This window comes from Acomys minous (genome assembly GCF_964271855.1).
Source record: "Acomys minous genome assembly, chromosome: 16".
Lineage (NCBI taxonomy): Eukaryota > Metazoa > Chordata > Mammalia > Rodentia > Muridae > Acomys > Acomys minous.
The window spans coordinates 21740861-21765617 of record NC_140498.1 but is presented as its reverse complement, the minus strand read 5'-3'; the positions used below and the strand labels follow the sequence as shown (position 1 = coordinate 21765617).

General features: G+C 41.7%; 2 protein-coding genes across 2 annotated transcripts; both read left to right on the top strand.

Annotated features, from left to right (window-relative positions):
- Positions 1-864: 864 nt before the first annotated feature.
- LOC311586359 (olfactory receptor 2Y1B-like) lies at positions 865-1794 on the top strand (the record flags this gene model as incomplete). The annotated part of the gene is made up of 1 exon (XM_084762313.1): positions 865-1794. One exon carries the CDS (start codon positions 865-867, stop codon positions 1792-1794), a length of 930 nt encoding a protein of 309 aa, XP_084618439.1.
- Positions 1795-9394: 7600 nt separating this feature from the next.
- LOC311586358 (olfactory receptor 2Y1B-like) lies at positions 9395-18055 on the top strand (the record flags this gene model as incomplete). The annotated part of the gene is made up of 3 exons (XM_084762312.1): positions 9395-9418; positions 16863-16952; positions 17114-18055. The coding sequence occupies 3 exons, from the start codon at positions 9395-9397 to the stop codon at positions 18053-18055; spliced, it is 1056 nt and encodes a 351-aa protein (XP_084618438.1).
- Between the last annotated feature and the right edge of the window lie 6702 nt (positions 18056-24757).

The window sequence follows — 24757 nt, the reverse complement described above, 5'->3', positions numbered from 1 at the left end:
TGTGAAAGATTTTCACTGAGAGCAACAGATCCTAGATAATATTGGTGCAAAGGACTTTGGATTGGGGAAATGAGAGCACCTCCTCCTGGGAAGCCCCCAGGTGGCTCATAAGTTGACTGAGCACTTGACGTAAATGCCAAGCATGATGACTCATGAAGGGAAACAAGTTTGCTACGAATAACTTCCCTTTAAAATGATGGAACTCCATTCTTCTTAATCTTTTACATCATATGGTGGTGGCGGTGGGATGAGCGAGGCTTCCCACAGTGACGCACTGACCATGTACACTGAGCAGAAGGCCACAGATGTACAGGAGGGAACACGCGAACAGGTGATCTTGGGCTGGTTAGCCCCAGGTCTTAATAGACAGAAACGCTGTGCTTCATAAGAGAGAAGAAGAGAAGGCTATATAGAATACTATGTGCATTTTTGCATATTCAATTTTTACTTATTTTGAAGCACTTGGAATCAAAACCAAACGCTCTCCTGCCAAGATGAACACCAGCCCTGCACTTGATTTCTAAAATGCACTTTCCAAGTCACTGCATTTGGATACAAATGCCAGTTCCGTGAGGGAGGCAAACATCAGCTCTACTCTCAGAAAAGGAAGCATCAGATTCAAGGCATGGACAGACTTGGATAAAGTCCTGGGACACACAGGCAGCAGGACTAAGGCTCAAGCAAATGCTCTATGGCCATAAACCACTTATTTCTATAATGAGAAAAAATATGTTAGACAAATGGAACTGAGCAGCAACATGGAAATCAAAACACTTGGTTCAGGGAATACCGGAAATGTGGTTTAGATTCCTGTTCTTTGGAGTGGCCCTAGTTACCCCTGGCTGTTTGTGTACATCAAAGGCTATGGACAGTTTCAATGCCACTTTAGAAAAGAGATTCATTTTGGTGGGCTTCTCAGACTGGCCTCAACTAGAACTCATCTTCTTTACTTATATTTTGATTTTCTACTCCCTAACGCTCTTTGGCAACACCGCCATCATTGCTCTCTCCCGAATGGACGTTCGTTTACACACTCCCATGTACTTCTTCCTCTCACACCTCTCCTTCCTGGACCTGTGCTACACCACCAGCACTGTGCCCCAGCTCCTGATCAACCTTCATGGACTCGACAGGACCATCAGCTATGGTGGGTGTGTGGCCCAGCTGTTCATATCTCTTGCCCTGGGCTCCACAGAGTGTGTGCTCCTGGTGGTGATGGCCTTTGACCGCTATGCGGCTGTGTGTCGCCCGCTGCACTACACGACCATCATGCACCCCGTTCTCTGCCAGACATTGGCTATGGCCTCTTGGGTAGGAGGATTCATGAACTCTCTGATTCAGTCATGCCTCATGATGGCCATGCCTCTCTGTGGACACCAACTGAACCACTTCTTCTGCGAGATGCCTGTGTTCCTCAAGTTGGCCTGTGAGGACACAGGAGGAACAGAGGTCAAGATGTTTGTGGCCAGAGCCATAATCTTGGTCTTCCCTGTGGCGCTAATTCTTGGCTCCTATGCACACATTGCCAGGGCAGTGCTGAAGGTCAAGTCAATGACTGGACGCCGAAAAGCTTTTGGGACGTGTGGGTCCCACCTCCTGGTGGTTTCCCTGTTTTATGGCTCAGCCATCTACACATACTTGCAACCCAAGGGCAATTATTCTGAGAGTGATGGAAAGTTCGTTGCCCTCTTTTATACTATCGTCACCCCCATGCTCAACCCTCTGATTTATACCCTGAGGAACAAGGATGTGAAGGGGGCTCTGTGGAAGGTGCTAGGGAGAGATACAAACTAGGCGCAAGAGAAGAAAGCGGGACCAGTACAACTTTCTGTGGTAGCTCTCATATCCTTAGGTCCACCCTGTCCCATTGACCAAGACATAGTCTTCAGCAAGTCTGAGAATTTTTTTTCTTTCCTCTTTGGGAGCTGGAAGGCAAGATCTCTTTGACTTCTTTCTCTCTTGGTGTCTACGGTCCTTAAAAGAGGGGAGTAAAAGTTGATTTATCTCAAACATAGTACAAGAGTGTTTGAGAAGATGATGTATTCCCATCACACATAGAAAACAGCCCAGGCGTGTGGGATTTCTGAATGTGAGGGAAGAGTGAAGTGAATGTCACATCCCTTTTCCAAAGCCAGTGATTCCCAGTGCATGTCTCATAGACAGCACCTGGCCCACAGGCAGAGAGCACTGTGCATCACTGGTTTCCTAATTAGTTGCCTGCATCCCCTCATACCTCAAGGTTTGGGTTCTCAGGTCACCTCTGCCTTTCTGGCTTTTTAGCGCTCCCGGTTACTAGAGAAATAAAAGGAGACTGTGGTCAGCAGTACTTCATCAAACGTGTAGAAGTTTAAATATGATGTCATCTAACTAAATACTTAAAGAAAGTACAAAACCGACAAGACAGCCCCAGATAAGAAAAGCATTACATTTTTCTCAGATGCACCACAGGTTTGTTTGTTGCCGTGGTGAGGTTACTCCCACTGAAGGGAGAAAAAAGCGGAAATGATCACAAAAACAATAAGCATTAAGGAAGTTGTATAACAACAACAAGAAGAAAAAGGATGGAGGAATGAAAGGGACACTGGTGGGCGCAGAGATGAGAGCGTGGTGAGGAGCTGTGCAGACGGTGGAGTCTTTCATGTACTTAAATGATGGCTCAGATCAAAGCATAAACTTTAATAAGTTCTTGCAAATAAGCTTTAAAGTTTTAGTTTCTCTCAGGTTGGATAAAAATCTTAATTCCAATAGCAATCACTACCTGCATAGTCTTTAAAAATGTTTTATACAAATGGTTGTGAGTGTTAAACATAATCTCTGCTGATTCATGACTAAATTTCACTTTACAGTTCTTAAATCTCTTACCCGTGTTCACATGACGTGAGCCGGAGACAGTTTTCGTAACCCTGATCCAGCCCATAGCATTGCACTTTATGATTCTCTTTTTCTGAGGAAGGAGTCCCTTCCCCATCCCACTTTCTCCCAAGGTCCTGGGTATTGATGATAATGATTCACCAGGCCAGGAAATCACCGAGTCACTGCACTGTATGTCCTCCCAGCCTGGAGAGCCAAGGCTTCATAGCAGAGGGGGGAGCTTGGAAAGGAAGATAGTTCTGCATGACTTACTTCAAGTTACCTAAGCATTAAGGGAAGGCTCATCATTTGGACCTGGCCTATTATATCTGTGTTCCTGCTTCCTTAGCTATTACTCAGCCATTTGTACTTTTATGCCTATTTAGCTCAAGGTAATCACTAACCATATACATGAAACAAGTGCTTTCTCATGCATCCTTTCATACTGTATAAACAATTATGATATATATGCATATGTATATATGACCCTAATAGAGAAAAGAGGCCTAAGGTTTTGTGACTAATGCATTACTCTTTTATTTGGCATGCAGTAAAAAAAAAAAGGTGCTCATTTGAAAATAGCAAAACCTAATGTAAAGAAATTGGTGCAGCTGGGCACACACAGTGCTTTGGCAATTCATATCTTGTGGGATGCTGTTGTCATCTCCATGGAAACCTGTAACCCCTGGGTATCCATGGACCTTCTCATTTATGACAGTGGATAAATTATTTTTAACAAAAAAGAGCAGAGCAGAAAACAAAAGAATGCAACTTGAGATAATCATATTAAGATGATTAAGCCAATCTTAGACAAATGTATGTTTTCTCTCATTTGTAGTTTCTAGACTTTATATGCAGTTTTGTATAGATATTACATATATGTGTCTATTAAATTTTATATATTTTACATATATACATTATATTTATTCATGTTACACATATATCATATGTATGTGCATATTGTATATATTATATCTATATGCACACTATGTATTTTATTATATACACATATGTGTGCTTTAAATATGATCATACATATATATAAAAATTATCAACAAAATTAAAATTGTTTATTAAAACATTTAAAATTTGACAAACCCTTGGCTAGGAAAAAAAAAAAAGAAAGAGAACACTTAACAACTGAAGCCATTTTGGCAGATACTGAGAATATGAAAGACCACTGGAGATCAGTATAAGAAATAATAGACAAAAAAAAAAAGAAATAATAGACCGATGATTTTGATGACCTAGATGAAATGGACTGGTTCTTGGATACACTCAGCTTAGCCTGACTGAATCATAAAGAAATATAAAGCCTTAACAGATCAATAGTAATCAACAAGATTAAATAAGTAATTTAAAAAACATCTCACCAAAGAAATATCCAGTTACAGATGGCTTCACTGTTGAATTCTACCAAACTTAGAACAAATCAATATCATACCTTCTTTGATTATTCCAGAAAAAAAAGTAAAAGCAGAAAATTGTTCCAGATTCACTCTGTAAGACCAGCATTACCAGCCAGGCACCGTAGCACATGCTGGTAACCCCATGACTCAGGGAGGCAGAGGCAGGCAGATCTCTACAAGTTTGAGGCCAGCTTGGTCTACAGAGCAAGTCCAGGACAGCCAGGACTGCACAGAGCAACTCTGTCTCAAAGAAACAAAAAACCAACAAACAAAAAAAAGACTAGTATTACTCTGATAGCAAACCTAGATAAATACACATATACACACAAATAAACACGCACGTACACACACACATGCACACACAATCAAAACTAAAACAACAAGCAAACAAAAAACCATAGGCCAATATCCCTATGGCATAGGTGTATTGAAAATACACCTAGGTATTTCACTAGCAAATCCACTTTACTGGTACATTAAACGTCTATTCACCATGACAAAATTTGATTCCAAAATGCAACAATGTGTCAATACGCATCGATCACATGACACACACCAACAAAACAAAGAATAAAAAGGCATGGGATGACCTCTCTATTGGGTCGCCTTGTCCAGCCTCAAGGGGAGGGCTTTTGCCTTGTCTTATCACATCTTGTTTTGTCGTGTTTGGCTGTTGTCTCTTGTAGGCTTGCTCTTCTTCTGAAAGGAAATGGAGGAGGAATGGATCTAGGAAGAGGGGAGGTGGGAGTTGGGGGAGCTGGGGAAGGCGGATGAAGGGGAAACTCTGATCGGGATGTAATGTATGAGAGAAGAATCTATTTTCAATAAAAAATAATTTAAATAAAAATGTGATTTCAATGGGTAGAAAAACATTTGATAAAATCCATCAGTTCAGCCGGGGATGGTGGCAAACGCCTTTAATCCCAGCACTCGGGAGGCAGAGACAGGCGGATCGCTGTGAGTTCGAGGCCAGCCTGGTCTACAAAGCAAGTCCAGGACAGCCAAGGCTACACAGAGAAACCCTGTCTCAAAAACAAAATACAAACAAAAACATTCATCAGTTCTTTAAGATAAAGTCTCTGCATAAATTAGAAATACCACAGCGTGATAAAGTCGTACGTATTAAGCCTACATACCAAGTACTGCATGAAAAGAACAAAATTTCCTCTCTGAAATCTAGAACAAGCCAGTGATGGCTCCTTTTATGACTTTTATTCAACACTGTACTGGAAGTCTTAGGGAGAGCAATCAAGCAAGGGAAATAAATTAAAGTACATCCAAATTAGATATGAGGAAGCCAAATTGTACTATGGGAAGATGACATGACTTTATGTAGATAAAAAAGCTTTTAAAATTCACCGAAGGAACTATTAAAACTAATAAACAAGTCCCTCGAAGTCACCAGGGTACAAACTCAATATTAAGTGGCAGACGTGACCCAATCCTCATTGCCTAACCGCTTCCCGTGTGTTCTCTCTTGTTTCTTCAGAGTTTGGTTCTGCTAACCCTCAGTCCCCAGAGAAAAGTGTCCCCCAGAGGACACAGCCATAGTTACAGCTCCACTTGGTGGCTTCCTCATGCTTGAGGACACTGAATTGACAGTTAAGAATAGTAAGTCAGGGGCTGGAAAGATGGCTCAATAGCTAGGGGCACTGGCTGCTCTTTCAGTCAACCTGGTAGGTTCAATGCCCTCTTCTGGCCTCTGCTGGCACTGTACACATGTAGCATACACATCAACTAAAATTAAATACATGAAGTCTTTATAAAAGACTAGTAAGTTACTCTACTCTGAGTTGTGTACTTCACATGTGTGCAGTGTTTGATAAATGAACTATTCTGTGTACGTGGTGTTCAATGTAATCATGCTCAACCCACGGTTGAATTTTACGTGCGTAGAGATTCTACAATTTCAAGGGAAAGCAAATGAAATACTTTAGAAAATTCTTTCAGTGTATGGTGTATGGTGTGTGTGTGTCTGTGTGTGTGTCTGTGTCTGTGTGTGTGTGTCTGTGAAGAGGCTCAAAGATGGCATTGGCTATATTCTTCAATTTTGTACCACTTTTGTTACTTTTTAAAGATTTGTTTTACTTTCATTTATGCCTCTTTGTATAGATATGCATAATGTATAGATGTTATGCACAGGTGCCTGAGGAGGACAGAAGATGGAGTTGCAGGTAGTTTTGAGTCCCCTACTGTGGGTGCTGGGAACTGAACTCAGATACTTTGTGTAACAGGGCCCCCAGACCTTAGCACAACTGACTGCATGATGGAAGTACCATTCCAGCTGTAAAAGTCAGCCTGTAGGCATCATTACCAACCAAAATGAAAACAAAGACCTAATCCATCAAAAATCCAAATAGTTCTGAGAGCATCTCAAAATTTACTAACCTTGCCTTTCAGCTTCTGTAGCTCTGCTTCTGGATAACTGTTCTTTTTTAAAAATTTTTATTTATTTATTACATAATGTCTTGCCTACATGTATGCTTTTATATCAGAGGGCACCAGATCCCATTATAGATGGTTATGAGCCACCATGTGGTGTTGGGAATTGAACTCAGGATCTCTGGAAAAACAGACAGTGCTCTTAACCACTGAGCCATCTCTCCAGCTCTGGATAACTGCTCTTATTAACTAAACATCAAGCCAGAACGTTGTTTTTGTGCTTAAAAGCTCACCCTGAGAGAGGATCAGTGCTACACTGGGATCCCAAATACCCTATTGGCTCAAACCTATGTCTGGGCAGTCTTCAGTGGTGGACACCTCACAGTACTCTGTAAGAGCAGGATGCATTCTTAATTGCTGGGCCATCTCTCCAGCTCCTTCACCATATTTATTGAGCCTCCCAATGGAACTCAAAATTTACTGATTGAGCTAGTCAAGATATTTGCCCCAGAGCCCATCTCTGACTCCTGAGTACTGGGGCGGTGGTTCGTCATCACACCTGTCCAGCTTCTACGTGGGTTCTGGGTATCCAAACTCAGTACCTGACATTTGTACAGCAACAGTGTTGTCCACTGAGCCTCCCCCTGCCAATGTGGCTAATTATATCTTAACAAAGGTATTAAAAATCAATATTTTCAGCTGAGCAGTGGCGGTGCATGCCTTTAATCCCAGCACTCAGGAGGCAGAGGCAGGATAATCTCTGTGAGTTCAAGGCCAACTTGATCTACAGAGTGGGTTCCAAGAGAGCCAGGGTTTCACAGAAAATCCCTGTCTCAAAATAAAATCAATATTTGCTAATTATATTGTAAACAAAACTCTAGTATATTAAGAAAAAATCTATCAGTCTCTCCAAAACCTTCCATTATGCAAAACTAATTTTAAAACATAATCATAGTCTAATCAGAGAAATTTGTTGTTTTTGGCTTTGTTTTTTGAGGCAGGCTTTCTCTGTAGACCAGGTTGGTCTCTAACTCACAGAGATCTACCTGCGTCTGCCTCCTGGGTGCTGGGAGTAAAGGTGTACACCACCACCACCCGACTATAAGAGCATTTTTATGCTTGTTTTCTAGTTGTTAATCTTGATTGCCACCTTGATTGGATCTAGAAACATTGAGGAGATTTGTGAAGTTCTGGCTACGACTGTTAAGATCAGTCCTGAATGTGAGCAGCACTAGCTGCGAGCCTGTGGCCCAGATTTAATAAGAGGAGTTCAGAAGAGCTTTATACAGGAGTAAACAACAGCTGAAGAGAATTCAGACCAGCCAACGTGAAGGGAGGAGGTCCTAAGACCTGTGGGCTGCCTGAAAACGGGACAGTGCTTCAGGATTTCAACTTTCATAAGTCTTAACCCTAGTTGAGGTGGGCTTTTCAGTTACCCTGCTAATTTTGAGTCATCCCTGCTCCGGTAACTAAACCTTACCCATACTCCTGTTGGTAGGCCCCACAAAAACCCCGTTGGTTCTCCAAAAAGAAAAGAAGCCTTAACGGATATTTTTTCCTGCTGTCTGACTGACACAATGTGAGCTTCTCTTTACCTTTGACTATGAACTTCCTTGAGAATCAAAGATCATATTTTTGTCCTTTCAGCCAAAGTGAAGGGCTTAAAAATTAATATTTCATTAACACTATCACTGAATGACTGTCTGCCAAATACCAGACAAGATAGGTCATAGCTACATCATCTTACAGATGGGAAAGCTAAGGCTCAAGCATGTCAGGTCACAAGGCTCATAATAGCAAAGATATTTGCTTAAGTCATAGTATATTTCTTTAAGTGAATATAGGTAACTCCATGTATTGACTTTTTTCTTTCCTATAGTATAGAAAGAATACGATTTTTCAATACATTATTTTAAGTGAATGTAGGAATTTGTAAGATTTGTAAGATTATTAGAAATAAAAATAAGACACAAAACAATAAGTATTAATATATTATACCTTTTACAGGAAATTGAAAGTATTGTGCTCACCAACAAGAAGATCAATATTAATTGGATATATTCCTATTTGTAATCATATCTGGGAATATGTGAGCACTATGTGGAAGGCACAGAGAAAAAACATACTTGAGGTGTCATGAACATGGCAGGCCTCAATTAAGACATGGCATTTGGTCTGATTGACGAAAAGTCTGGTAGGAGTAAGGTCACAGTAGGGAAGTAGAATGTATCTCAGGCTACAGAGTCCCATGAGCAAGTAAGAAGATCTATTTTGAGAATAATAATTAAGTCTGATTGGTCTGGCAGAGCACAGGGAACAGAGATAACCAAAGTCTGCAGGGCAGATCTTAGAGGGACAGTCTATTACTTATAATTACTGCAATGGGTCCCAGCGGTCTCCAAGATCAAATATGCTAGTCAACTCACTCGCTTACCATTGTTACCAAAGAGTACATATATATATATATGTACACAGTCAAGAAGTGGTGCCACTCTATGCCAATGTAGTTCTGGGATGAGAAGGCAGCTGACAGCTCTCCGGCATCATTGCTTTCACCTCTGAAGTTAGCGCCATCATCAGTCTGTGATGTTGAGGGAAGAACATTTACTACTATGATTTCTTGGGGGACAGAAGCTCTGGCCTGAGTCCTTCCCACCAAAACTAGAATCGTGATAAAGAAAGTACGGACTTTCAGGCATCAGTCGCTGTCACCAGTCACTGGAAGGCACCGTTTCTCCTTTGCACCCAATAGAATGGGTGGAGGCTTTGAACTCCAGGTAAGTGCTAACAGAGCTAACTATCAGGGTACACAGTTAAAATACAGAAAATAAGAGGCATTAAATTGGGCAATTAACCCCTTCTATAACAAATAGTATGACACCAAAGCTCTGGTACCCAAGAAAATTCCAATAACCAGATCCAAAAGACAAAGAGCAAACGTTCTGTCAGAGTTGTTGAAATTAATGAAAATTTCTTAGAGGAATAGACAACGGAAGGAAACGTCTACCAGTCTGAGGCAGTAACAGTGAAAAAGGAATTTGTTATCTCAGTCTTTGAATGTCAATTATGTTGACCACAATCTATGTGTTTTCTTGGTCTTATAGTAGAAATTTGAGTGGGTTGCAACTGAATATTTGATAGACAAGCCCAGCAGCAGATCTTCCTAAAGGCTCCTGGGACACTATTAGAAACCCTGTGCTCTGTAGTGTAGAAGGAGTGGAGTCCAGAGCATACAACGCCTGAATTTATAGCATAGCATTTAGAAATGGAGAACGAATTACAGATATTTTGATCATTCTTAAGCTCAATAGTGATACTAATCTCCCAAACAAAATAAAAGAGCCACAGCTACAGGCATGATGTGAGGAAGGGAGACTCCACTCCACTCCAGGAGCACATGTTCAAATAACAAAGTTGGTTAGGAAGGTATCTGCAGAACCACTTTTGCTCAGAGAGAAGATGAAATTTCGTAGCCAGATAGGAGTAGAGTCAAACAACATCATTTAGTTAATAGATGTGGCTGATGAGTGTAGAACTGCGTCTAGCAAGAAAATAAATTAAACATGGTCGTTCAACAAGAAGTTTGTTATTTTTTAATATCATGCACAGACACACTAAAAAATACACACAGGAATTTGAACATAGGTAATCACTGGCTTCTGTTACACAACTCAAAATTCCGTGTACCATACCATACAGGTCAGTGACAGGAGACAAAATTTAAAATGTAAGTAAGAGTATAGAAGTAGATACCACTATTTCTGATTGGAGCACATCAAGGCCCCAAGTACAATCCTTCATCTATGCAGAAATATCTTAGAATACATTGGACAGGCATCTCGCACCCTTTGAGAGAACAGAAAGCTTTAAAGTTGCCAGAATATCACTTCCTTCCCAGCCAAGCAGCTTTTAGAACACTTAGTTCTTTTTGCCAGTGTTCTTGGTGAGTCACATTTGCCTTCCTTTAAATGTAATCCGTTGCTCTGGGTTACACCTGTAGGAAAGTTCATGGCTTTTTCCATAGGGTGCATCTATCTTTTTTTTTTAATTAATTTATTTCTGCTTTACATCTTGGTCATAACCCCATCCCTCCACACCTCCCAGTCCGCCCTCCCTCCATCGCCTCCATGCCCCTCCCCTACTCCTCAGAAAAGGAGAGCCCCACTTCCAATCCACCCCAGATCATCAAGTTGCATCAGGACTGAGCCTGTCCTCTTTCCCTGTGGTCTGGCAAGGCAGTCCAGCCACAAGAAAGTGATCAAAAACCTGGCAGCAGAGTCCATGTCAGAGAAAGCCCTCACTACCCTCACTAGAGGACCCCCATGAAGCCTGGGCTGTCCATTGGCTACATCTATGTAGAGGACCTAGGTCCAGTCCATGCATGGTCCTTGGGTGATGCTTCAGTCTCAGCAAGCCTTTCTGGGCCCTACTGAGTTGGCTCTGTTGGTCTTTTTGTTGAGCTTTTGTCTCCTCCAAGTCCTTTTTTCCTTCTCCATACTTTTTCACAACACTCCCTACGCATCACCCAGTGTTTGGCTATGAGTTTCAGCATCTGTTTCAAAGTGCTGCTGCATGGAGCCCATCAGAGGGCAATTCTGCTATGCTTCTGTCTGCAAGCCTAGCAGAGCATTGTTAATAGTTTCAGGGGTTGGCTCTCTTCCATGGGGTGGCTCTTGGGTTGGGCCAGGCATTGGCTGGACATTCCCTCCATCTCTGCTCTGTCTGTTCTATCTTTATCCCTGCAGGTCTTGTAGGCAGGGTGAGTTTCGGGTTGAAGTTTTTGTGGGTGAGTGATCACCACTATCTTTAGATGTTCTCTTTTCAGGTCCAACTGCTCAATTAGAAACACCTGTTTCTCAAAGCAAGATGTTTCAAGATGGTTTCTCAGTTTCACTCTTCTTTAATTCTAGATGTTTAGTCAATGTCCTACTCCAAAGCTACAGCCAAGGACTTGTATAATAGTCAGTACTCTATCTGACGGTGCAGACTATTCACTAAATGAGAAGTTGCGAGATAGCAACTTGCAATATCTGGCGATGGCTAGGATTTTAACATGTGCACCACTTGGAACCAGTTATGTCTGCCTAGCATCACTTCTGCCATCACCAATCAACAGAACATGATATTGTCAAGCAATGGCCTTTGCTTGAGGAAGAGAACACTGGAGAGCATCCACTTTCCTCCTTTTTTTTTTTTTTTTTTGAGACTCATCATTTGGAAAGATGTCTTTGTACATCTGTATGCTTTCTAAAGCATCTTCCTCACCGCCTCTCACCCACATGCACTGGGCTCCCATAGAAAAGGGCTCATTTCAGCCCAGGCCCTGAGTCAGTGTGATCATAGTCAAATTATATCTTGGTTAGTATATAAAATTCTAAATAATGTTTGACAACTGAGCAAAGCTCATATGAACTCATAGAGACTGAATCAGCAGTCATGGGGCCTACACAGGTCTGCAGCAGGTCCTCTGAATATATACTATGCCTTTCAGTTAGTACCTTTATGGGTCTCCTGAATGTGTGAACAAGTGGGTCTCTGATCCTTATGCCTTCTCTTGGGGATCTTTTATTTTTCTGTTGGCTTGGGTTGTCCAGCTTTGATGTAATGGTTTTGTTTTATCTTATTATGTTTTGCTGTAATGGCTTAGAAGCCTGTTCATTTCTAATGAGAGACAGATGGGGACTGGATCTGGATTGGAAGAGAGAGGAAGTGGGGAGGAACTGGAGGGAGTAGATGGAGGGGAAACTTTATTCAGGTTACATTGTATGAGAAAAGAATCTATGTTTAATAAAAGGGAGAAAGGAAAAGAAGTAATGTGTGAGATATATTAGAAGCCAAATTCTTGGCCATGTGATTAGTATATTGCACTTCCTGTTCAAAAAATGGAAATGGTTCTCAGAGATTTTATTGTCTTGATTATCAAATATGGATGTGAGTCAGACCCTAGATACTGACCACAAGGAAGAGTAAAAGGAACAATATGTATAAAATTTCTATAACTCTAGCAATTGGATCCTGAGACAGATGGGCAGTACAAGGAAAGCAAGGTGAACTGTGCTGAATACAGGGAGCCACCAGGCACAGTCTTGTGTGCAAACCACTATGACACTACAGATAGACTTAGATACTGTGATCCTACAAATCAACCAGCTCTCAGCAAGGCCTTAGGGATTAGAAATCACAATATATTTTTCAAACAAGATAGGGAAAGGAGGAATGATGTAAATACAATCTTGTAATTTTTTAAAAAACATAATTTTAAACAATCATATAGGAAGCAAAGATTAATAAAAGTGGTCTAAAGAGACAAGCATTTTTTTTTTCAAATTATTGAGTAACTCATGAGTTACAGACTTGACTTTGTTCTCCTAGCAACAAGGACATGTGAAAGCTTTTCCAGTTGAATTATAGATTGGGTAATTATAAGAATCACTTTCAGAGTATCTAAGAGTAAAAGATACCAGTTACAGTCTCCTTTTCCTGAAAAAAAAAAAAGGTCATTGTTTATATATACACTTAACTGAATGCTAGGAGCATATTCACAAGAATTACTGTTAGAGGCCACTGAGAAATGCTTGCCAATGAGGAGGATTTACCTCTTGAAGCACATCAATTGTCTAGTGGTCTTGACAACTTGAGTGCACATATTCACTCGTAGTGCTTGAAATCTGTGTAGGGGAGGGGATTAGGTATCCTCCCCCAGTGTTTCCTAAAAGCCTGTTTTGCATCACAGAAGGTTTTCTATGAGCATCTAGAAAGCTTCCTTTTGACTCACCGGTAGCTTTAAAATATAAGGATGTGATTATAAGTGAGATGCGCTACCATTAAACATAATATATTATGAAGAATCCAGATGCAGAAATAGACAAAATTATGTTTAGAACTTTAAGGAGCTGGCCACTGGGAGTTTAGCCATGTTCCACTGAGGATATGAGCAACACAAATTCCACTTTCTTTTTCTTCTTTTCTTTTTGCGGAGGTCATAAGGGTTGGGGTAGACCTGGGAGGACTGAGAAGTGGATGAGATCATGGTGTATTATGTAAAATGTCCAAATAGTCAATAAAAATAATGTGTTTTATAAAAACAAGATACTCATAAGCAGGCATGAAGGAGTCAGAGTCTTGATAGGAAGAAAAAAGAAAAAAATCATTCTGATAGAACAGGGAGAGAAAAGATTATGATCTTGTGTGTACAGTGCTGGGGTTGCTGCTTTGCACACCACATTCCAAGTGAAAGACTGGATTCCAAGGAAGCAGGATCCATTATCATCTTATCAGCATCCTTAGATTATCTTTCAACGTGGAGAGAGCAATTGACCATCTCATGTCCCGTCCCCATTGATACACCTACAATACAGTTCCTGTACCCAATGCTAACGGGATGTTATGGGAGAGGGGCAGAAAGATTATAAAAGCCAGAGGACCAGGAAGTATCATTTAGATTGTGTTTTCTAGATAGGCCCACATAATATCAACAGCATGGCTGCCCAAACAAGACCTGAACAGTTCCAACAAGGGTTCACATCGTAGCACCGACTGAACAAATTTCACAAGACCCCACCCCTAGATGAAGGCCATAACAACTGCTAAAAGAAGGAGAATTAGTCTTCCCTAAGGATGAGACCCTTGATTGGTTATTCAATACTAAATGGTCAGTCCTATAGGTTATCCAATACCAATGGTTAGCCCTAGAAACATGTACATGCTGATAACTCCAGATTCAGTAGATTATTATTTTTTTATTTATATGGATACATGACAACAATGGTTTTAAAAGAGGCCACAAATTTTCGAAGGAGTTGATGACAAATAAGAGAGGGGAAGAGGGAGGAAGGAGGAGGTGAATGGTGTAATTACATCTTAATTAAATAAGAAAAATAGAATTTACTTCACCTATATTTACTCTTCTAATTCTTCACCCTCATGTACATCTACTTCATTTTATTGTTCTCCAAATGACTTCTGTTGAGATTTTGTACAAGGCAAATAATTCAGAAACATTGGGTTGGTTTTTGGGTTTTTTGGGGTTTTTTTGTTGTTGTTGTTGTTCGCTTGTGTTTTGTTTTTTCTAGACCAGACTTATTGCTTAGCATAGAAAGTATTTATTTCTTGTACATTTTTTTCTTGTTCAAAAGTTAATCTTTCTTACAACTGTTAAAATAGATATTATTTTAGAGGAGTTTAACTCACAGCAGTATTGGATGGAAATTGCCCACTTACTCTCTGACCCCCAACACACTTAGGCATAACCTCTCAAGCTGTCGACAGCCTGACCCTGATTGCCCCGGTGGTCACAGCTGGAGAACCTACCTTGACACATCGCTATTTCTCACGCTCCATAGTACATTGCACACTGTCGTTTTTTGTGCTTGTAGTCATACATAAAAAAAATTTTATTTCCAAGACCAACATCAAAGTTCTCCTCTGTGGCATTTAATTTTGAAGCATTCGTGAAAACCTTTGCCCATTAGTTAATATTTGCATATGATGCGGGTTATGGGTCTCCTTCTATCCTTCTGTGTGTGCATATCCAGTTTCCCTGGGACAAAGGAATAAAAGGCAACCCTTTGCTTTTATGAGTGATGTGAGAAGACTCTCAAGACACAAAAGTAGCTACAAATACATAAAAAAAAAAACCCAAACTGTATCTCCAAAGATAACCATCAGGAAAAAATTAGTGTTGCTGTTTCATGCATAATAGAGTAAAAAGAACTAAGTATCTTGGGATAAACTCCATTGAACAGGTAAAATATCTGTACATAGATACCATAAAAACCTTACAATAGTTAGTCTCACCTCAGCAAATCAGCAAATGACTTCTTTAAAAGAAACAACTTTTCAATGCCTTTTTAAAATCCTTTTAGCATATTAAAATTGTGTGCTAACCTTGCTTCTCAGAAAAATATTAATTTCTGCTGATCTTTTAAGGAGAGTCAAATGTTTTACGTAACAAATTTTATTTGAAATTGCTACGCCATGAAAGAACGTAATATTGAAATATCATTTCTCCTCAGACAATAAGAGGAGCTACTGCTGCTTGTCATAACATGCACTGTGTTCTCTGCTGCTGAGGCATCACAGTAGAGGCACAAAGGCATAGGGAAAGGAATTCCAATAAGTAGTGGAAGAGCGAGAAAGAGAAGACGGATGTGGAGAGAAGGGAACAGCTCATCACAGGGGAGGCTGTGAGAAGTGAGAAGATATTCACGGTAGGGGGGACTCATCATTAAAAAGGCATATTTTTGATCGTGTTTTCCCTCTGATGGAGCTGCAAGCTTTTCATTCTTTGGTCTTGGACAGGGCCTCAGAGGCTGTTACTGTAGCCTTATGCACTGAGTTGCCAGAAGATGTGCAGCCCAAGGGCAAACCTTCAAACTCATCCTGGGTGCTCCTTCCTCCTGATCCACTGAAACTCTTTGCTCATAGACTAAGCTAAGGAGCAAGTGAGAACAACAGAGCAGCGGTGCTGGGCTTTTCCATGAAACTTCACACTGGTGCTCTCGAGTCCTCGAGTCAAGCCTGTGAGGAAGACAGTGCCCCATCCCTACAGGGTTGCTGATATACTCTCCAGAGCACTAGGAGGCCTGAGTTGAGTCACAAAACAAACAGGCGGAAGGAATGTGATTCGAGCAAAGGCCACGTCACTGCTGCTCCAATCATCTGTACACTAGGCAAGAACAGAGCTAAGAATAGGAAATCCAGGCCTGGAGAAGAGAGCTGAGCTGCGTAGCAAAGGATATGAAGCTTAGGACTCTGGGATGCACATGGGGCATTGTGGAATATGTTTTAATTCATCTTCTTTTCAGTGTAATGGTATTTTTTTTTCCACTTCAAAAGCCCTAGTGCCACCAGTACCAACAGCCAGACTCAGCTGCTAATAGCATCAGGCCAATTGAAAACAAGGAACAGTGAAATGCAGAGAAAGGATATTAAGTCAGTGCGTACTGCGAAGAGGAGCAAAGAAATCCAGTGATCACATGTTCATCTTTGGAGTACAAATATGAGACTGAGGTTTAAATACAGGAAGAGGTGGGGCGAGGAGATCGCATAATTAAGCAAACCTGGTCAAGGTGTGGTCCAGCCACCACTGTGCAATGTGAGCCCATAAATTGTTAATCTGTCAACAATGGTCTTCTTGGGAGATCGGTGTGCGTACAGGTGTAGCATCTCTGCTGTAGATAATTTTTCACATTTTTTGATGGTAATCTTTCATGTCTGCAGGCTTTGCTGCTCCTGGAATCCAAGCTGACGGTGGGTTTAGAACAAGGACTCCCCGTGTCTCCAGCCTATGCAACCTGTGCAGGGTCAACAGTAAAGGACAGAGAGGAGAATGAAGGCAGACACACCCGGCTTTCATGTAGCTTTAGCTGCTCTGTGGAGCAAAGTGGAAAGTCGACTTAGATCAGCAAAAGGAGCCTCTAAGTGCCTTTTCCAGTAGGAAGCATTCAATTGTCTTCTACCGCTGGTGAGAGTCGGGGGCTACGGGAAGTTTCAATCTCGGCTTAGAGGGTTTCATGTTAGTAGGGTTCTCAGATTGGCCTCAGCTGGAACTATTCTTCCTCATCTTCATCTCAGTTTTCTACTCCCTAACCCTCTGTGGAGACACCACCATCATCGCTGTCATCCAGCTCGACCTTCGGCTGCAAACACCCATGTACTTCTTCCTTAACAACCTCTCCTTCCTGGATCTCTGCTTCACGGCCAGCGCTGTGCCCCAGCTTCTTCTCAGCCTCTCCCAAGTTGATCAGACTAAAAGCCGCGCTGGATGTGTAGCTCAGCTCTTCATAACGCTCTTACTGGGTGGAACTGAGAGTGTGCTCCTTGTGGCGATGGCTTTCGACTGCTATGCTGCTGTGTGCCACCCACTACACTACACCAGCATCGTGCACCCTCTTCTCTGCCAGGCATTGGCCATCTCCTCCTGGGTAGGAGGCCTCCTGAACGCTCTGACTCAGACCAGCTTCCTCCTGACCATACCTCTCTGTGGTCATCACCTGAATCACTTCTTCTGTGATATGCTTGTTCTCTTGAGGCTGGCTTGTGAGGACACGGAGGGAACAGAGGCCAACTTGTTTGTGGCCGGAGCCATCATTCTGGTCTGTCCTGTAGCACTAATTCTAGCCACCTATGCGCACATTGCTCATGCGGTGCTGAAGATCAAGTCAAGAGCTGGCCAAAGAAAGGCTCTGGGGACTTGTGGGTCCCACCTTATGGTGGTTTCTCTGTTTTATGGCTCAGCCATGTACACATATCTCCAACCTGTGCACAAGGATTCTGGGAGTGAAGAAAAGTTTGTTGCCCTCTTTTATACTATAATCACTCCGATGATGAACCCTCTGATTTATACCCTGAGGAACAAGGATGTGAAGAGGGCTCTGTTGAAGGTACTTGGAAAAGGAAAAGACTCGGAATAGAAGGAAAAAGGCAAGTGGATATAATATTGTATATCTCTGACAGTCAAGAATCTGTTCCCAACATACTTTCCCTTAGAAGTGAGGAATAAAAAATTCCCAGACATCCCAGGGGGTATCTGATTAAATATATTTCCATAGGGACATTCAAACAAGAAATTTTGAATGGTGTTCTTCAAACTGAAAAAAAAAATAGACATTCTTAAAAAGAAAGCATTGTAAGTATAAGTCTCACTGCTGAGAATAATTATACAAATACAGAATGCTGTAATATCATAAAGAGGACATAAGCCAATCACATCTTCTCTTAAAGTCTAAATCACAAAACAACTCAAAAGAAATATCACACTAAGAAATAAGAAATATAAAAATATGTAAACTACATTTGGAGAAATTCAAAATGTGTGTCATTTTTATGTTATTATGCAAAAGTCCCTTTCATTTGCCAGATGTAATTGTCATCTCAGAGGCTTACTGCCAAATACGCTCAACCTCTCTAGTTCTTTCTGAACTGGCTGGATGGTTCAACTCAGTTGTTCTGCCTCAGAACTCCTCTCCAAGACAACTGGTTCAAACTGGCTCCTCTGGGTTCATTCTGAATTGTTCTGCATGGCCTCGTACTAACTTCAGCAGTCTGTTCTAATCTTCTGGATCCTTCTCATTCTCTGGCTCATTCTTCTTCACCCGTGTCTAGTTATCCCCTGTGCCACCTGTCTTTGTGAGAACGCCCTGCTAAAACTCTCTCCCCCCTGTCTTCCCTGTCTGTTCTCCTCAGAGTTGACTCATTCTTTCAACTTTTTCTCTGATCCGTCACTTTGTCTGCTCTTCAATTAGAGATCACTATCAAACATGGCTGCTTCCTTCTGTAAACTAACCTTACTTTCTTTTTTTGTTTTTGTTTTGTTTTTTATTATAACGTATTTAGATTACATCCTGCTTGTCATCCCCTCACTTGTATCTTCTGGTTGCCCCCCCCTCCCTCTCTCCCCCTAACATTCCTTTCCTTGTTTGGGGTTAAAGGTGTATACTAAGTGTGTATACTATATTCCACCCAGACCATACTTTAATCCAGGGTGTGTCTGCATTCCAGCTGGACCACAGATCTAAAAGGCCTTTGGATGAGATCTCACACCAGAAGCAGCTGTTACATCTGTAAGGCCTAAGGAGCCAATAACTCTGACACAATGAGACTGAAGTGATTTTTTAAAACTGCAAGCACTACACTGGGCAGAATCTAAACTGCTCCTTATGTAATAGTAAACTAAACCAAACTACTCTAATCCTCATAACCTACTGTATCCCAAGCACCTGCCAATCTGATCCTCCTTGGTCAGCTTCTCACCACCAACTCCCTCTGTCAACTGTCCACTCTCAACTATCAACTCCAGGCTCCTCCTCCTCCTCTCCTGGAAGCCCCGCCTTCCGCTTCCTGTCCTTCTGCCCAGCTGATTGGCTCAACAGCACTTTATTGACAACTCCTACATCCACTCAAGGCACTCCTCCACAAGCAGCCATTAAGCCAGCCAAGCAGCTGGATTAAAATTCCTCTACATTAGTACATTTTCTTTCTTTCTTTCTTTCTTTTTTCTCACATTAGAATAGTTTGTCCTAATCAAAAGATGTTTCTGTAACCAAAACCCAAAATCTCTGTAGAAAATTGGGAGAGTAATAAATACTCACAACTATAGTACGTTGCTTAAGAACAGGTAAGATACCCCGACCTGGGCAGCACAGTAGAGCCAGCCCTGGTGATTCTGTCTTAGAAGATCTGGTGGCTGATCAATTCAGCTTCCATGTAGACTCAGATCCGAGGCTCTGAGTTAGCCCTCCCAATATCTACCCCATCTATGACCTGCTGAAGTATACAAAGGGGCTGGTCCTCTAGATCCAAAGCTGCAGGATCTCCAGGACACAGGACAGCAACAGGATACCCGAGAGGAGTCCTGCTGAGGATCCAGTATTGATGATGTAGCAGAAGCCAGATGCCTTGAGCCAATCAAAGATTCATTGCAATGAACATTTAAGTAAAGATGGTAAAAGGGTATACGTGTGACATACCATGACACATTGCAGCTTCCATGGGGAGATGTTTTGGGGTTTTGTTTGTTTGTTTGTTTTTCCTCTTTTTCTTTTTAATTTATTTTTCTTTGTTGGTGGAGGTTGGAGGGGCAGAGGGCAAATATGAAAGGACAGGGAGATGAATGGGATTGTGATACATTATGTGAAATTCAGAAAGAATCAATTAAAAAAAAGTTTTTAGAAAAGAAAATGAGAGACAAAGAGAGAGAGACAGAGAGAGGCGAAAACAACAACAACACAGGATAATAAATTACAAATGGCTGCACTAAGACCCTACTTATCTCTAGTTACTGTTTTTTACTGATGAGTTATTGAACGTTTATTATGGAACTGATAAAAATATATATTTAAGAAGCCCAAACATATGTTCCTTCAAGAAACTTTCTTCTTTTAAGGATGTGTAAATTGAAAGGAGGACGAAGATATTTCATGCACAGCAGACATGGTGACACATGCATGTGATCCCAGTACATGAGTGGTTGAGATGGGAAAACAGAAAGTAGAAGAATATATCTCCATAAATGAAAAAGGATCAATACCATTATAATGGCAAATAATGATGAAAGGGCCAGTTCAGCAAAAGGAAATAATAACTCGTAATTCATGTATTCAACATCAGGACATTCAGATACATAAAAAGTAATTAATAGAAAATGAGAGAGTCTGTTAATCCCAAGGTTTGCCAGAGAAAATCAATTCCACTATTTTGAGCCAAATTTGGAGCAAGCATTATTAAATATTAAATACTGACCAAGAGATGAACTTTAGTCAGCATCACTGCCTGGATTCCTCAGCCAAGTAGCCTGAGACTCTTGTTACAAGAATTTTTATGAACAAAACTCATAAGCCACTGTACTTTCCCATGAGGCTTTGCTATTTTTCAATAAACACAGCTCCCAGTACTCCAGGAAGTTACCAGGTCCTTGAGCAGGTGGGGCTTACAGGTTAATTTTGGGTTTGTTATTTTTCAAGAACTACAATTCCCAGCATTCCAGAAAGTTACCTGGTCCTTGAGTAGGTGGAGTTTAAAGGTTAATTTTGAGTATTACAAATTCAATCTAATGCAATGTTTCAGGAGACTTTCACATTCTCTTTGTGCCAATGTACAAAACAGTAGGACATTGCATGCTAGAACAAATAGCTATAACATGTCTACAGATTTCATACTACTGTAGATTTTTCTACAAAGAGAATGAAAGGCAGTCTTTGAGATATCATAAGAGAAACCATGAAACAGGGCTCATCAAAAAAATCTAGATTTTCTTTCTATTTTCTGCAGATGAGTGTTTTTCTGACATGTATGTATGTACATCTTACGTGTATCTCTCATCAGTGAAAGACAAAAAAGGTGTCAGATTCCCTAAAACTGGCTATTGCTGGCTGTCGTGTGGGTGCTGAGGATGTAAACCTTAACCACTGAGCTTTCCTCCCGCCCAGCAAATATTTTAATAAATCATGTTCGGCCTTGTTCATCACATGAGAAAACTAGAAAGGAATAACAAGAAAAGCTTTGGGAATATACCAGTAAATGAGAAATAAACAGCTTATTTGATAACCAACAGAGCAAAGAGGAAATCAAACACACATTTATACACACACACACAAACACACACTTATACACACTAACACATAAACAAGTTAATAAATGTTAATGTTGGATCCAAGATGGCGGCGAGCAGTGTGGACCGTGTTTGAAAGCTCCAGTGAACAATTCAGGGAATTGCACAGATTTCTGAGCCAGGAACACCAGGGTCCCCACACCACGGCAGCAGAAGTGCTCCACGGTTTGGAGGGACCAGGGTGCGGAAGACCTGCTTGTCCCGGCACATGGGAGGAGCACGGACTTTCTCGGATCAGAGCAGCAGCGGCAGAGACAGCAGTGCCACCAGTGGCACCAGTGGCATCAGCGGCACCAGCGGCTCCAGCGGCACCAGCGGTGGTGGCTGAGGTTTGCAGCTCAGAGCCTTCCAGTGGAGGCGATTGGTGTGGTGGACGGTGGGAGTTGCTGTGGGAGAGGGGAGTCTGGACAGGATTTGGGTCTCATGGTGCCTTGAGACCTAAACTGGACTCAGCAGACAGTTCAGCCCCAGAGTCCTGGGTTTGCTCAGTGGGCTGTGCCGTGGAGAAGCTGGCTCAGCTCAGCAAGCAATTCTGCCCGAGGCACAGCTCCCCTGCTGTGACACAGGCTGGGTGGAGTGCTCACTTCTACCCTAGGCTCCAGCTCAGCGCAGCTGCAGTTTTCCTGCTGTGACGCATGCTGGGCGGAGCGCTCACTTCCACCAGGTGCTTGCTCAGTGCAGTCGCAGTTTCTCTGCTGTGACGGAAGCTGGGCGGAGTGCTCACTTCCACCAGGTGCTTGCTCAGCGCAGTCGCAGTTTTCCTGCTGTGACACAAGCTGGGCGGAGCGCTCACTTCCACCAGGTGCTTGCTCAGCACAGTCGCAGTTTCCCTGCTGTGATGCAAGCTGGGTGGAGCGCTCAGTTCCACCCTAGGCACTTGCTCAGTGCAGTCGCAGTTCTGCTGTGACACAGGCTGGGTGGAGCGCTCACTTCCACCCTAGGCGCTTGCTCAGTGCAGTCGCAGTTCTCCTGCTGTGGCAAACGGTTCAGGCCCTGAGAAACTAGCTGAGCTCGACCCGTGGTTCGGGCCCAGTATCCCTGGCTGGACTTGGCAGGGGACCCAAAAGGTTGTGGATACCTTGGCCTGATCCAACGCTCATTCAGAGACCCAGAACGATTGCAGGACCCACAGCAAAGGGGAGCTGAGGATCACTGGCTGTGAGAGCCCAAAACTACAGGGCTAACCTCCTGCTATCCACACTACTGAAGTATCAGGGCTTCCAGCCTACGGAAATCATGAGAAAACAAGTGAATCTATCATCAGACTACCTCTACCCAACTCTGGAAGTTACCCAACAAAAACAGAGACGGCAAGATGTCTAAAGGACAGGGTAAAAGCATACGCAAAAACCCACAAAACAACATGGCGTCTCCAGTTCCCAGCCATCCCAAAGAAAACAACCCAGAGAACTCAAATACAACAGAAACACAAGAAAATGACCTCAAATCCTTGGTAATGAGGATGATAAGGGAGGAAACAAATAAAATTCGAAATCAGATGCAGGAAGATGCAGCCAAGCAGGTGCGAGACATAAAAGAAGCACATAGAGTGGAACTGGAAAATTTTCAGGAAAATGTAAACAACCAGATGAAAGAAATAAAAAAATTCGTTCAAGATATGAAGATGAAAATGGATTCAATGATAAACACACAGACAGAAGAAAAACGAGAACGTGAGGCCTCAGAGAAGAAGGCGAATGACACAGTGCTGAGCTTTTCTAACAGAATCCAAGAGATGGAAGAATGGATCTCAAGTCTAGAAGATAGAATAACAGATATTGAAGCAACCATTAAAGAAAATGCCAAATCTGGAAAACTCCTGACATAAAACATCCAAGAAATTAAGGACCCATGAAAAGAAGAAATCTGAGGATAATAGGCATTGAAAATAGAGAAGATATCAGACTCCAAGGCCCAGAAACTATTCTCAACAAAATCATAGAAGAAAATTTCCCCAATCTAAAGAAAGAGATGCCTATAAACATACAAGAGGCATACAGAACACCAAATAGAATTGACCAGAAAAGAAAAACTGCCCGTCACATAATAATCTAAACACAAAACATACAGAACAAAGAAAAAATATTAAAAGCTGCAAGGGAAAAGGGCCAAATAACATTTAATGGCAAACCTATCAGAATTACACCCGACTTCTCAGCAGAGACCATCAAAGCCAGAAGGGCCTGGACAGAGATCCTGCAAACCCTAAGAGACCACAGATGCCAGGCCAGACTACTTTACCCAGCAAAACTATCAATAACCATTGATGGAGAAAACAAAATATTCCATGACAAAACCAAATTCAAACAGTACCTATCCACAAATCCAGCTTTACAGAAGGTACTAGAAGGAAAACTCCATCCCAAAGGGTCAAGCTACAACCAAAACTACTCAGGAAATAGATAACTATACCATGGCAAAAACACAACTACACAAATGCTCAACTGGAACCAACATCAAAATTAAGACTCTTAATAGTAACTGGTCATTAATATCTCTCAACATCAATGGTCTCAATTCTCCAATAAAAAGACACAGACTAACTGAATGGGTGCATAAACAGGATCCAACATCCTTCTGCATTCAAGAAACACATCTCACCCATGATGATAGGCATTACCTCAGGATAAAAGGTTCGGAAAAAATATTCGAAGCAAATGGTCACAAGAAGCAAGCAGGCTTAGCCATTTTAATATCGAACAAAATAGACTTTCAACCAAGATTAATCAAAAGGGATGAGGATGGACACTTTATACTCATCAAAGGTAAAGTCAACCAAGATGACATCACAATTCTGAACATCTATGCTCCCAATACAAGGGAACCCACATTTGTAAAAGATCTGCTAAAAAGGCTTAAACCACACATCAGTCCCCACACAATAATAGTGGGAGACTTCAACACCCCACTCTCACTGAAGGACAAGTCATTGAAACAGAAACTAAGCCGAGAAATAACATCATTAACCAATGCCATGGGTCACATGGATCTAACAGATATCTATAGA